Source organism: Ogataea parapolymorpha, chromosome VI (assembly GCF_000187245.1).
Source record: "Ogataea parapolymorpha DL-1 chromosome VI, whole genome shotgun sequence".
Lineage (NCBI taxonomy): Eukaryota > Fungi > Ascomycota > Pichiomycetes > Pichiales > Pichiaceae > Ogataea > Ogataea parapolymorpha.
In genome coordinates, this window is record NC_027861.1 from 877601 (window position 1) to 891480 (window position 13880).

A 13880-nucleotide genomic window follows, 5' to 3' on the forward strand; every position below is an offset into this window, starting at 1 on the left:
ACATTAAATGTCTATTAAAATAGAGGACCTGCAGATAGACGCGCCTTTTATCGGCCAGTACAAAACCCTGAATGCGGTGCTGTGCAGCTACCGACGGCTTGAGCGATCGCAGTTCATTCTGCTCGAGGCAATGGATTTCACCACGTCCATGGATCTCGTGAAAAGAGGGCTCTATGACGACCGATTCAGATTAAAGTCCGGCCAGATCGCGACCAACACCATGATTCTCGGCGCAGAGATGCACCAGGAAAAGTTTGAAAGAATACTGGCTCAGCTGCGCGAGACAGCAGACTACCCTGACCCAGGTCTTAATCCGTGCGATCTGCCGTACGAGCGAATGGTGCTGGTGCAGCTCGACGGCTATATTCACAGCTACAGAAACGAAATAGAGATGAAAAAGACGCGATTGAAGCTGCTTACGCCCGACATGATCAAGCAGGAGCTGCCGTCCGACGCCAATCTACGCGACTTCCTCAAGCGCATACAACAGCATGTGCCCAGAAGTCTGCGCCAGCCAATGGAACAGCGGTATAAGCTGTCGGAGCTGCTGAGAACCAAACGAAAACTAGAGCCTGAAAACTCGGAAAAGGAGATACAAGAGACCAAGCGGGCCGTTCCGTCTCTAAAAGCTCACACACCCAATTTCGTCGACACCAACGAGGTGCTGAACCTCGTGACTGCCCCGAACGCCGTGCAAGAGTACTCTGAGTATCCGGAAGTGCGACTGTCGCAGCTCGACTCGATGGACGCAGACGTTGTTCGCGTGTCAGCACAGATCATCGGCTATGTTCCTCCGCAGTTACCGCTGCTGGCGCAAAATACAAAGAATCGGCTGGTGATTGTCGACGATTTCAAAGTATACATATCATCGGAGGACGGATCGGAGCAGTACGCGGTCGAATTCGAGGACACAGACGCGATATTGCGGTTCTACGGTGTTGACGAGCTCGAGGCAAGCACGCAGGAGCACATCAAGTTCCAGACGATGCAGGCAGTCAACACGATGTTCACAATGGCTCTGCGGCGCATACATATCGCCAACTCTATTTGCAGCTACTCAGCATGGACGTTTGCGGAGCCGCTCAAGCAGATCAGGAAAAAAAATAGCTGAAAAATGTTTGAAATTAATGTCTTTCAAGTTTATTCGGGAGACGGGCTTCAAACACAAATTCGGCGCGCATGTGGGCATGGGCGGCGGCATTTTCAACGCCGTGACGAACGCCATGAACGTCGGCTGCAATTCGTTTGCGCTATTCCTCAAAAACCCGAAACGGTGGGTGTCGCCAATGTTCAGCGATGAGGACGCGTCCAAGTTTGTGGAGTTCTGCAAAGAGCACGGCTTCAATCCACGCACAGACGTGCTGCCGCACGGGTCGTACTTCATCAACATGGCCAACCCGGACCCAGCCAAAGCGCAACAGTCTTTAGAGTGTTTTCTTGACGATCTGGTGCGCTGCGAGAAGCTGGACATCGGCCACTACAATTTCCATCCCGGTTCGTCGCTGGGGTCCGACCACGAGGAGTCGCTAAAACGCCTGGCCGCTAACATCAACAAGGCCATCGAGCAGACCAGTTTCGTCAAGATAGTCATCGAGAACATGGCGGGCCATGGAAACCTCGTTGGAGGAGAGCTCGAGGACATTCAGAAGGTGATTTCGATGATTGACAAGAAAGAGCGCGTCGGTGTTTGCATAGACACGTGCCACACGTTTGCAGCCGGCTACGACCTGCGCGACGAAGAAGCATGGACCAAGTTCTGGGACGAGTTCGACTCCAAGATCGGGTTCCAGTATCTGAGTGCGCTGCACATCAACGACTCCAAGGCTCCGTTGGGAGCCAATAGAGACTTGCACCAGCGGCTGGGATGGGGGTTTCTGGGGCTCGAATGTTTTAGACTGCTCGCAAACGACCCGCGACTCGAAGGCATCCCGCTCATTCTCGAGGTCCCCGTAGAGCCAAAAGACGACTCTGCGTTTGGCGAAGATATTAAGCTGCTGGAATGGCTGGTGGGAAAGTCCAAAGACGACAAGGAGGTGCTGGAAAAGAGCATTGAACTGCAAAAACTGGGCGAAAAGGAGAGAAAAGAGCAACTGGCCAAATTCGAAAAGAAGAAGGAGAAGAAACCAGCCAAACGGGCCAAGGGCCAGGCCACTATCGCCAAAATGGTCAAAAAGCAAAAGATCGAGGTCAAAGTGGAGGCCGAAGCCAAATAATATTTGAGCACTGTTCCAATAGCTACACATCGCCCTGTTTCACAAGCTCTTCCTTCACACTGTCGACTTGTTCGTTCAACGGCTTGGCCACCGGCTGTTTTGCAACGGGCAACTCTCCTTTCTGCTTGAGAGCCTCGGCCACGGCCTCATTGTCGCGGGAAGCTTTGAGTTTCGCCTCCGAAACATCAAGGTCTGTGTCCGCGTTGCCAAGTTCCACCTCCTGCGCCGGAGTCTCCTTCTTCTCCGGCTCCAAGCTCTCAAGCTTCCCCTGCCGTCTCCATCCAGTGGCAAATGGCGCCTTGGCATACCGTGGGAACGGATGTGCCTCGGTGTTGAGAACCATGTTCTCCAGATCCCATTTAGGATCGGTCTCATCGTCAAACAACAAATACAGGTACTTCAAGGTCTCGCTGAGCCAGAATGATTCCATATTGTCACGCATTTTTGGCGGGCTCACTGTTACGTCGTCCAGACTTGTGTATCTTGGCTTGCTGTCCTTGCCCCCGGACGTCACCTTGGTGTGCTTGACAAAATTTTCGAAAATCTCCCAGCCCCATTCCCTGTATTTAATGTCGCCGGTGATTTTGTATAAGTAATAAAGCGACTCGACGGTTTCTGGACGCTGGAGGTTGTGTTTGTCTGCAGGCTTGATGTAGAAGTCCTTGTCGCTATTTGCATCCTGTTTGAAAACCACAATCTCCGGCGCAAGCCCCGTGGCAGGCACGTCGTGGTACATTCTGTAACACGTGTGTGTGAGCTCCTTGGCCATGGTCATCTGCTGTTCTTTTTCGTCGGTCCAGGTTGACAGTCTTCTTGCTGTTTCGTAGTCAAGTCCCTCGGTGGCACCCATAGCAAACATACCTCCGGCAAAACAGACCAGATGGTCCATTTTGGTGCTCAGCGGGCCACCAATGCCGCGCTCCAGCTCTCCTATAAACATCAAATTATTTGGCTTCGAGTAGCGCACAAGGTGTTTGCGGATACCGGCAACCGTCTCGAGATACATTTCGAGATACACTGGTTCTCTAGTCTGCAAGTACTGTTTGAGAAGATACTCGTAGTAGGAGTCGCCGCGGGAACCAAGTCTGATCAAGTTGCCCTGGAATTTTGCTGTTTCTGGCTGGATGTAGATCGGCACCAGACCGTCTGTTGGGTCCGCCTCGTCCAATGACTTCATGACCTGTTCGGCTGCACGCCAGTACAATTCCTCGCCGGTCAATTGTGCCAGGTACTTAAACTCCAATTGCACGCTCGTGGCCTCTGCCGTAGAGCTGGCTCCCCTGTCGACGTGGCTGGGGATGCCCTTGCCGGACTTGAGGTTGACCGATGCGTACGGAATGCCCTTCTTCGAGCCAAACGCACCAAGCAGCTTATTTCCCAGCCGCGCAGCCTGCTCCAGATACACGTCGTCCTCGCTGAGGTAGTGGGCCGACAATAGGCCACCTAGCATTCTGATGGTGGTCTCGAAGGTGTTGACGTTGTAGTCAAAATCGTAATCGAGCTCGTGTTTGACCCACGAGCGGGCCTCGCGTAGCTCCTCGTCGCACTTCATCAGCATCAGCGTGTCCAGCGAGTCCACAATTATCCACCCCAGAGGCTGTTTTCCCATGTTGGTGCCAGTTTGAGAGATCGGCTTGTAGACATCTTTGCCCCAACCGTGACGTGCGTAATCGTGCCAGCTCTCCAGGAACACCGTGCGGACCTGATTGCGACGGGCCAGCCACACGTTGCTGGTCTTTCTGGAGAACACAAACGTGTTCAGAAGAGCATATGATCCAACAAGAAAAAGTACGATTTTCGCCGCCAATTTCTGTGTTTGTGTGCGGTCGCGCCAGACGTCCTTACACCTGTCCCAGGTCGAGGAGTCTCGCTGAAGTTTGTCTTTATAGTACAACGGCAAACCGACGTTTTGCTTGGATTTCCATGTGGACATGGAGGGACGAAAAAGCAGGAATAAAAAAAATAGCCAGGGCAGTGGCACAATAGGGGTCGGTAGGGGACCAAGAGGGTGCACTGAAGCCTTTTGCGCCCAAAACGCTGCGTGGGGGGCTGGGAACTCCAGCTTGTGCAGAAACACCCTCCAGGACCGTTGCCTCCTTTATGGCCGCCATGTTCCGTCCTCCTCTGTCCTCCTACATTTTATTACTCATTCGCTCGTAACCTTTTTCAAAAATATGCCTGTTTCGCAAACCATCGGGGCACCGATCCCCAACAACACCGAACACGCCGTGTCTGTGACCCTGCCGACGTGGGAAGCCACCGTCGGCTACGAAGAGGGCCAGGACTGGGTCGTCAACCAGATGCATTCGGGCTACCCTCGTTTTTTTATCCACAGTAAAGTGAAAGAGCTCTCACGGCTGTTGGAGCTTAACTATGCCAAGGAAAACGAAAAGTCGATGATCTTTCCGTCGTACCAGGTGGCCAAGCGGTGCCGGGAGTTCATTAGGGCAAAATCTCTGCTGCCAAACTGTCCCGTGCGTATTCTTCAGCTCAGTACGGAGGCCCCTAAGACGGACGAGGAAAAATCGTATAAAGTGGAGGCGCACATCGCAGTGGTGTTTTTCCCTGGATCCGAATTCTCGCTTGCCAAGGCGTACTGGCAGCACGCCGGCGAGGGTGTGTCGTCGCGGCTCGGCGAGTATGTCCTGAACGAGATGGGAGAGAAGCTGGAGTCGACTGCGGCAAAGGGCCGCCGGCCATCCTCGGGCAGAAACTCGCGGTCGTCGATCTCGTCGCTCCAGAACAACCAGGAGTACTCGACGTTTGTGGAGGAGCGGTTTGGCAGGAACTTAGACCTGCGGTTTGCCAAGGAGGCCAAGGCGATCCTCAGAAACAGAATCGCGTCACATATCTCGCCGCAGCTCGGCGACGACAACGTGTATCTGTGCTGTTCGGGCATGAATGCGATATTTCTAGCCCACCAGATGCTACTTAAGACGTTGGAGAAAAAAGACCAAAAATCTGTCTGTTTCGGGTTCCCGTACGTCGACACCCTGAATATTCTCAAGAAATGGGGGGCCGGCGTCCATTTCTACGGGTTTGGCGATGATAACTCGCTGGACGCGCTGGAAAAGAGACTGGAGGACGGCGAGCCTATTCTGTCGCTGTTCTGCGAGTGTCCGTCGAACCCACTGCTCAAGACACCGGATTTGATTCGGATCAAGAAGCTGGCCGACAAGTACGACTTTGCGGTCGTTGTGGACGACACTGTGGGGAACATCACCAACATCGACGTTATTAGATACTGTGACATTGTCACATCGTCGCTGACCAAGGTTTTTTCTGGAGATTCTAACGTGATGGGCGGGTCGATGGTGCTGAACCCGGCCTCCAAATACTACAAGATTTTTAAGGATTACCTCACCGAGAATTTCGAGGATATTTTGTGGGACCAGGACGCGATCTACTTGGAAAGAAACTCTAGAGACTTCGAGGCGCGGTCCAAGAAGATCAACCACAACGCGGTGCAGGTGCTGGAATTTTTTGAGAAATCGCCGTTGCTCGACAGCGTGTACTATCCGTCGACGATGCCGTCGAAAAAACACTACGACGCGCTGAAAAAACCAGACGGCGGCTACGGAGGACTCATGTCGATCGTGTTCAAGGAACAGACCGACGCAGTGTGCTTCTTCAACAATGTCAAGCTGTCCAAAGGACCGTCTCTGGGGACCAACTTCACACTTATATGTCCGTACTCAATTCTCGCTCACTACCAGGAACTGGACGTGATTGAGCAATGGGGGGTGGACAGAAACCTTGTGAGACTTAGCATTGGGCTGGAGCCGACCCAGGAACTGCTCGCCACGTTGAAGGAAGCTCTCGACACTGCCGAGGAGCAACACCATGTGTAGTAAACATTGGACATCGTATTCATAGCTGTAAATCGGTTCTATGTCTCTATTTCTTCTCCAAGTCACCCTTCTTGAATCTTGGGTGTCTTGGGTCGTTAATGAACTCAGCAGTGTCCATCATGGCATTCTGGATCTTGGCGACTCCGTAGAAAGTCAGGCCAACTGGAAATGTTAGAACTTGTGCAATTGCTACTTACATCCGACGAAAAATGGCCAGTAGTACTTCACCAGCGGGAAACGGTACACTTTAACACCCAAAAACTTCATATTGATTCACTAATGCTGTCAGACAGGGGAGTTAAGGGAAAACAAGCTGTCTTGTCTAATTTTTTTTTCGCACCGTCATTGGACAACGCTGCCGGGGCACACAACCAGTCCGCTTCAAATAATCTGCGTCGATCGTCTTTTTCTTTTATCTAATGACTAAACCTACCACCCAAGGCTCCGAGCGCTTTGGCTCCGAAACCATCGAGCTGCGCCACCGCACGCTGTCCATCGAGTCGGTGTCTGTGGATGAGGACGAAATCGAGTATCCAGATGGTGGTATCAAGGCATACACTGTGCTCTTTGGCGCATTTCTGGGATTCACCGTCAATTTTGGGCTTATCAACTCTGTTGGAGCGGTGCAGTCATATTTAAATAATCACCAGTTGCAGAACGTGTCGTCTTCCATCTCGTCGCTTATTTTTTCCATTTTTCTGTGCATCAGCTACGTTGCCGGCATTTTTTCTGGCGTGCTGTTTGACGAGTTCGGCAGCCGCATCCCTATGGCTACCGGGACCGTCCTGCTCTTTTTAGGGCTTTTTCTTACCGGCGAATGCGAGTCGGTGGCCGCGTTCGTGCTCGTGTTTGGAGTCATTGCCGGCACGTCGCTTGGCTTTCTGATGTCGCCGCTTGGAGGAGTGGTGTCGCACTATTTCATGAAAAAACGGGCCCGTGCATTTGCAATTGCCACCCTCGGCGGGTCCGTGGGCGGCGTGGTGTTCCCGCTAATTCTCAACAAGCTGTACACGACGGTCGGCTTCAAGTGGACCATGCGAATTCTTGCATTTATCTGTTCTGGCCTTCTTGTCGTCTCGTTTACCTTGAGCAAAGAAAGACTGAGGCCCGAGTCGCCGTTCGCAGACAAGCAGCTCCCGTACGGAAAAAAGCTCAAGCTCGTGCTCAAGAATGTCTACTTTATGAGCAAGCGGTCGATCGACTTCAAGGCACTCAAAGACCCAAAGTTTCTATTTTGCACTCTTGGCGGAGCATTTACTGAAGTGTCGCTCGTGTGCTCTTTGACTTATTATGCCTCCTTTATTATCTACATTGGCTACACAGAAACACAGGGAAACACGATGCTGACCATCGTCAACGCGGTAGGCGTAATTGGCCGCTTCATCCCGGGCGTCATCGCCGACAAAATCGGGCCATTCAACGTGATGATTGTCATGTCTGCCGGAATTGCGCTCTCGGACCTCGCACTGTGGCTCGGCTACGCAACGACGTCGAAAAGCCTGGCCTCGCTGTACACGTTTGCGACGATCTACGGCTTTTTCAGCTCCTCGGCACTCAGTCTGACTCCGGCCTGCTGCGCAGCCGTCTCGCCAACAAAAGATTTCGGCAAAAGATACGCGACACTCTCGTTTGTGATAGGGGTGCTCTTCTTGGGTGGCCTCACGGCGGGCGGTGCCATCATCGGCAAACAGTCGGTCGCGTCGTACCAGTACTTTGTAGCCTACACGGGGACATTGGCAGCAATCGCCTGTGCCATCTGGATCACGGCCCGCATCCACATCACCGGCTGGAAATTCCTCGCAAGAGCTTGACTCCAGGGGTGTGGTGATCTGGTGCGAGGAGTAAATGCACCAATTCAGGAGTAGCTGTAATAAATAAGAAAAATTACTATCGAAGGAAGTCGCGGAAGAGCGTTAAATTAGGTAGCTAAGACAAAACGTACACAGTTGGCACGAAGTCTATGGGTGCGATATAAGATGACTCACAGCGGAGAGGACCCTTTGGCGAACGACAAGCAGCAAGTGCCGGCAAGCACGCGGGTACCCTTGCATCCGATAGCTATTAAGCCAAAGCCGACGGCCAAGGCAGGCGCGTCGGGAACCGGTGGGACGCCGAAAGCTGTGCAGATGGCGAAGGGCACGTCGATGGTGGCCAACAAGGGCTCGGAGGAGATTGTGCTGACCACCTCGAAAAACTGGATTCTTCCCCCCCGGCCGAAAATCAAGAAGGGGAAAGCACAAAAGGCGGCAGCGGAGACAAAACACATAAAAAAGAACGACAAACCAGAAAAGCCCAAGGTGAATTCACAAATACACTCAAACATCAACCTTTACACGAACAACCAGTTGGATTTGAAAGTGCAGCTCCAGAACGTGACCAAGGAGAACGACAATTTGAAGAAGATACTGGTGAAGCTAAATAAGGAGATCGACAACCTGAGACTGGTGAAGAACGACGGGGCGACGACGGAGGCGCTGATGAGCCGAACGCCCTCGATGCCGGAACTGGATGAGGCCACGACGATCGACCCCATCAATCTCAGCTACAATCTGGAGAGCAAACGGGTGAAAAAGAGCGCTGATTCAAAAAGGAAGAGTCCCGGCGTGGTGGGAGTGGGCATCGGCCCACTTTCGGAGGTCGCTGTGTCGTCGAAAGATATTCTACTGAGCACTGCCAGGAGCAAGAAAAAGCCCGACAGCAAGGCCGACGAGGTGAGCCAGAAGGCGCAACTGTTGCTGGCGGAGCAGATGCGCCAGAAACAGCTGCTGCTGGAGAAACAGCGCCAGGAACAGGCGCAGAAACAGCTGCATCCGTGCGGTGTTTGTCCGGTCTCGGGCAGCTGTGTTTGCGGCGATCTGAGCGACCTGACGAGCGAGTGGATGGGTCGCGCGTTCGACGACGTCGATCTTCTGGCTCTAGAGCCACCTGCCGCGGCAGACGAGTTCAAGTTTGGCAACGATTTCATGATGTACGAATAAACTTAATGGATGTTATTGACTATTTAGAGGAAAGTGAGGTATGTTCCGACCAGGGCGGTGAAACCGAGCACGACGTATCCGGTTCTATACACACCCTTGAGCGTGAGCTCTTTGCCAAAGTCCCAGACCAGGTGTCTGACTCCGTTGGCCACGTGGAATGCGAATGGGAACGATGCTGCTGCCTTGAGGCCAACTTTGGCGGCCACTGGCAGACCGGCAACAACCGACACCAGGGTGGCCGTGTCAAAGGGTATTCCAGCGAGACTTGTGAATGCGTAGGTGCAGGTGACGGCGTAGAAGCCTGCAGCAAGGCCCACGCCGGTGATTCTGTGGAACGAGGACAGAATCCACGTCAGCTGTGGTTGGTAGATTTGCAGGTGTGGAGACGATGGTCTGTTTTTTCTCTGTGCGACAAGGATCGCCTGCTCTTCGGCGGGCGTGGCCTTAATGGTAACGAGGCTTCTAACTCCAAGGGCAGCGCCCGCGAGCTGGCGTCTTGGAACCGCGGAGATCGATTGGCGTGCGATGGAAAGCATACTGAGTCAGAAATGGAACAACGGAAACAAATTAATTTATTTGGCTGGGTTGCCGTTTGCACGACTTTTAATTTTTTAGGGCCGGGGCCGAAAAACAGCGTGCGGACCAATAAGAGGAGTTACAGAAGTCAGCTTGCAAAAGGCGTACTATATGGGCATACATAGCGTCTATGGTCCATGGCTGGGTGGGGGGAAGTCCACACCGGGCCATAGACCTCTCTATTTCTAGTGTTCTGTGCAGACACAGTGCCGGATATCCATGCCCTACATCCGGGAATTTTGCACACCTCAACACCAGAACCGGTACACTCTGTAGTAGAACGGTTTCGAGCGAAGATGGGCCTTTTCCTCGGCGATCTCGGCCTTGAGGACCTCGAGGTCGGTGTCGCGACGGCCTGTGTCAATGTCGATGTCCTTGGATCTGATGAAAAGCACGTATTCCTTCCTTTTCCAGATAGCGTGGAAAAAGTAGAAGACAATCACCACAGGCACCGTTAGGTACGCTTGGAAAAACGCAGTTGCGTTAGGCGACTTCCCCGTCGGGTACAGCGCTGTCCAGAACTGGGAAACAAGCACGAGGAAGTTAAGAATCACGCCAGCCATGGATCCCCAAACGCCGACCGCGCTTGTAAAGGTGAGCTCGTCGGTGCCCCTGCCCCTCACGGCAAGCGCTTTTCTGAACCGCACATGGCACAGACAGATCGACCACCACGTGAAGATGGACGAGAGACCGGAGAGAGCCATCAGCCAGGCGAAAATGTCGGCCTCCTGGGGCGACGCAGCCAGGAAACAGAGCAGGCCGAAAAAGAGCGTGAAAACGGTGCCGACGAGAGGTCTTCCTTGTCTGTCGATGTAGCCAAAGATCTTTGGTGCAAAGCCCTGTTGTGCGAGCGAGGCAAGCGTTCTGCTGCTGGCGTAGACTCCAGAATTTCCAACAGAGAGCACGGCAATGAGAACAACAACGTTCATGATGCTTGGGAGAACACTGATGCCGTTGTCCTTGATGGCAATGACGAACGGCGAGGACGCAGCGTCGGTAGACGCACCAAGCAGTCTGTCGTCGTTGTAAGCGACCAAAAAGCCAACCATGGTGAGCGAACACATGTAGAACAGCGTGATTCTCCAGAACACCTGTTTGGTGGCTCTAGGCAGTGTTTTTCTTGGGTCGGCGGCCTCTGCGGCGGTGAGGCCCGCCAGCTCGGTACCGCTGAAACTGAACGCTCCGGTGACAAACACGGTACACAGTCCCTTAAAGCCGTGGTTGAAAGGTCCTGGATTGTGCCAGTAGCGAGCACCGATAACTTCGTGTTTAGGACCTCCGCCGGAAACAAGCACGACCGACAGAAGAACAAAGCCCACCACAGCAATGACCTTAATGAAGGAGAACACAAACTCGGCCTCACCATAGCCCTTGACTCCGAAAAAGTTGATGAACACAATGACCACGTAAAAAATGGCCACCCAGGCTGCAGGACTGATGGTGTCGTTCCAGTACTGGATGGTAATGGAGGCTGCCACGAGCTCGATCGGCATCACCACAATCCACTGCATGGCGTAGTTCCAGGCCATCGCAAAGCCCCACGAGGGAGAAATGAATCTGGTGTTGTACTGCAAAAACGAGCCGGAGACAGGGAACGTGACAGCCAGCTCACCGAGGGCGTGAACAGTGCAGAAAATGAGAATGCCAACAATAAAGTATGCAATAAGAAGAGAGGCGGGGCCGCCTGAGGAGAGCGCGGAGCCAGAACCAACAAACAGTCCCGTTCCGATGGCACCTCCAATACTAATCATCTGGATATGGCGAGATTTAAGAGATCTTTGTAGCGGAGAGGCAGCGGCCATAATGTTGGCACGCTCGACCTCGGAGAGATTAGGGTCGATCTCAGCGACGGGGAACGGCTTGAAAGAGTCGATGAACCTGTTCCATCTGCTAGCCATCGGGAACGTCGTCTCGACGGCTCCAGAGGCAGAGTCCGAGTGCGCGGACGGCTCGGACGAGGACAAGTTGCCTTTCTCTGTGTCTTTGAGCATGAAAGAAGTGGAAGAAAAAGTGTGACTCTAAGTTCATCGTTTCAACGTTGCGAGATCGGGTTACGTCAATGCCGAGGGATGCAGGCAAGCGATGAAAAAAATCTACTGGCTGATTACTGCATAAAGTAACTGTCGTCGCGGTAAACGGTCGCAGCTAGAGTGGGCCGATAACGGCGGGAATTCGACGTAGACGTTCGCAGAAAACCCTAAAACACCATCATATCGTGTTACTGTAGGATAGACGGTGGTGCCTGAGACAGAAACGAGATAGTGGTCGAGATGGAACGGATGTCCTGTGTAACGCGGAATTTCTTTTGGCGTGCGGCGCGAAAAAAAAGAATAAAATAATAGCAGCTTTTTTTTTAGTGCCTTATCCACGGCAAAAATAGAGAAGCAATGATTTAGATTACATAAGATATAGAAGGCGCGCATCCTAACACCAGAACTTGTAGGCTCTGTAATAGAACGGTTTGGTAGCCATGTACGCCTTCTCCTCGGCGATTTCCTGTCTGATGAGGTCGAGGTCGAGGTCTCTTCTTCCGGTGTCGACGTCGATCTGATCTGCGCGCAGGTAGAGGAGGAAGGTCTTTTTCCAGATCATGTAGAAGACATAGAACGCAATCAGCACGGGCACGGTCAGGTAGGCCTGGAAGAAAGCGGACGCGTTAGGCGAGCCGCCCACTGGGAACAGCGCGATCCAGAACTGTGCAATCAGAATGAGCACGTTGAGAAGAACACCAAAGTACGAGCCGACGACACCGGCCTGGGCACTGAATGCCAGCTCGTCCGTGCCTCTGCCTCTGATGGACAGAGCTCTTCTGAATCTGATGTGGCAGAAACAGATGGATCCCCACGTGAACACGGAAGACAATCCAGAAAGAGCCAGCAGCCAGTTGAAGACCTCTCCTTCTTTAGGCGAGGCGGCCAGGAAACAGAGCAATCCAAATGCAAGGGTGAAGCAGACAGCAACGAGCGGTCTTCCTTGTCTGTCGATGTAGCCAAAGATCTTTGGAGCAAAGTTCTGCTCGGAAAGAGAGGCGATAGTTCTAGAGCAGGCGTAGACGGCGGAGTTTCCGACAGAGAGCACGGCCACCATGATGACCACGTTGAAAATGGAAGGCAGCACATTGATTCCTCCGTTCTTGATGGCAATGACGAACGGCGAGGCAGTAGCGTCCACAGAGGATGCACCGAGTAATCTGTCGTCGTTATATGGCACGAGCAGACCGATGATGGTGAGCGAGATCATGTAGAAGAGCGTGATTCTCCAGAACACTTGTTTGATGGCCGAAGGCAGCGACTTTCTAGGGTTGTGGGTTTCTGCAGCAGCCAGTCCACAAAGCTCGGTTCCGGCGAACGAGAACGCAGCGGTCACGAACACAGCACACAGACCCTTGAAACCGTCTGCAAATGGGCCTGGGTCATGGAAGTACCTGCCTCCAATGTAGCCACCTTTTGGACCACCGCCACAGTTGAGGATGATACCGAGGATGATGAAACCAATCACGGCAATGACCTTGATGAAGGAGAACACAAACTCGGCCTCACCGTAGCCTCTGACACCAAAGAAATTGATAATCACAATGACCACGTAGAAAATGGCCACCCACGCAGCAGAGTTGATAGTAGAATTCCAAAACTTAATCGTCAATGAGGCAGCCACCAGTTCCAGCGGCAGCACCACAAGCCATTGCAGAGCGTAGTTGTACGCCATGCAGAAACCCCAGCATGGAGAAATAAATCTGGTGTTGTACTGGACAAACGAACCAGAAACCGGGAACGTGACAGTCAGTTCACCCATGGCCTGGACAGTACAGTAGATCATAATACCGACCAGTCCCCACGCAATGAGAAGCGAAGCCGGGCCTCCGGTAGACAAGGCGCTTCCGGAACCAACAAACAAACCTGTTCCAATGGAACCTCCCAGAGCAATCATCTGGATGTGTCTTGGCTTAAGGTTTCTGTGCAACGGAGAACGAGCACTGAGAATATTGGCCCGCTCAATGTCGGTGAGGTTAGGGTCGAGCTCTTCGACGACAGCCGGCTTAAAGGAGTCCTTAAAGTCGCCAAACCAGCCCTTGGAGCCAGAGTTGGTGATCTCTGTCTCGCGGATTGGAGACACCGAGGTGTCGACGTCGGTCTTATTCTCTTTGGTGTACGACATGTTGAAGAGAAATGCCAGCGGGGGAACGCTGCTCTTTAAATGTGACCGTGCGGAGTCTTATCAGCTTATCAGAAAAGAAACAACTGGGCTGACTATGGCACGAGACG

At 52.8% G+C, this 13880-nt stretch overlaps 9 protein-coding genes across 9 annotated transcripts; 5 read left to right on the forward strand and 4 right to left on the reverse strand.

Annotated features, from left to right (window-relative positions):
- Positions 1–7: 7 nt before the first annotated feature.
- Positions 8–1111, forward strand: HPODL_01628 (uncharacterized protein; the record flags this gene model as incomplete). The annotated part of the gene is made up of 1 exon (XM_014078141.1): positions 8–1111. One exon carries the CDS (start codon positions 8–10, stop codon positions 1109–1111), a length of 1104 nt encoding a protein of 367 aa, XP_013933616.1.
- A 76-nt stretch (positions 1112–1187) lies between these two features.
- On the forward strand, positions 1188–2213 carry HPODL_01629 (DNA-(apurinic or apyrimidinic site) lyase 1; the record flags this gene model as incomplete). Its single annotated transcript, XM_014078142.1, has 1 exon — positions 1188–2213. The coding sequence occupies one exon, from the start codon at positions 1188–1190 to the stop codon at positions 2211–2213; it is 1026 nt and encodes a 341-aa protein (XP_013933617.1).
- A 22-nt stretch (positions 2214–2235) lies between these two features.
- Positions 2236–3822, reverse strand: HPODL_01630 (Mannosyl-oligosaccharide 1,2-alpha-mannosidase; the record flags this gene model as incomplete). The annotated part of the gene is made up of 1 exon (XM_014078143.1): positions 2236–3822. The coding sequence occupies one exon, from the start codon at positions 3820–3822 to the stop codon at positions 2236–2238; it is 1587 nt and encodes a 528-aa protein (XP_013933618.1).
- Positions 3823–4387: 565 nt separating this feature from the next.
- HPODL_01631 (cystathionine gamma-synthase) lies at positions 4388–6064 on the forward strand (the record flags this gene model as incomplete). Its single annotated transcript, XM_014078144.1, has 1 exon — positions 4388–6064. One exon carries the CDS (start codon positions 4388–4390, stop codon positions 6062–6064), a length of 1677 nt encoding a protein of 558 aa, XP_013933619.1.
- Positions 6065–6483: 419 nt separating this feature from the next.
- Positions 6484–7875, forward strand: HPODL_01632 (Riboflavin transporter MCH5; the record flags this gene model as incomplete). The annotated part of the gene is made up of 1 exon (XM_014078145.1): positions 6484–7875. One exon carries the CDS (start codon positions 6484–6486, stop codon positions 7873–7875), a length of 1392 nt encoding a protein of 463 aa, XP_013933620.1.
- A 165-nt stretch (positions 7876–8040) lies between these two features.
- HPODL_01633 (uncharacterized protein) lies at positions 8041–9042 on the forward strand (the record flags this gene model as incomplete). Its single annotated transcript, XM_014078146.1, has 1 exon — positions 8041–9042. The coding sequence occupies one exon, from the start codon at positions 8041–8043 to the stop codon at positions 9040–9042; it is 1002 nt and encodes a 333-aa protein (XP_013933621.1).
- Positions 9043–9065: 23 nt separating this feature from the next.
- On the reverse strand, positions 9066–9578 carry HPODL_01634 (succinate dehydrogenase cytochrome B subunit, mitochondrial precursor; the record flags this gene model as incomplete). Its single annotated transcript, XM_014078147.1, has 1 exon — positions 9066–9578. One exon carries the CDS (start codon positions 9576–9578, stop codon positions 9066–9068), a length of 513 nt encoding a protein of 170 aa, XP_013933622.1.
- A 288-nt stretch (positions 9579–9866) lies between these two features.
- Positions 9867–11609, reverse strand: HPODL_01635 (General amino-acid permease GAP1; the record flags this gene model as incomplete). The annotated part of the gene is made up of 1 exon (XM_014078148.1): positions 9867–11609. The coding sequence occupies one exon, from the start codon at positions 11607–11609 to the stop codon at positions 9867–9869; it is 1743 nt and encodes a 580-aa protein (XP_013933623.1).
- A 433-nt stretch (positions 11610–12042) lies between these two features.
- HPODL_01636 (General amino-acid permease GAP1) lies at positions 12043–13773 on the reverse strand (the record flags this gene model as incomplete). Its single annotated transcript, XM_014078149.1, has 1 exon — positions 12043–13773. The coding sequence occupies one exon, from the start codon at positions 13771–13773 to the stop codon at positions 12043–12045; it is 1731 nt and encodes a 576-aa protein (XP_013933624.1).
- Positions 13774–13880: the final 107 nt, after the last annotated feature.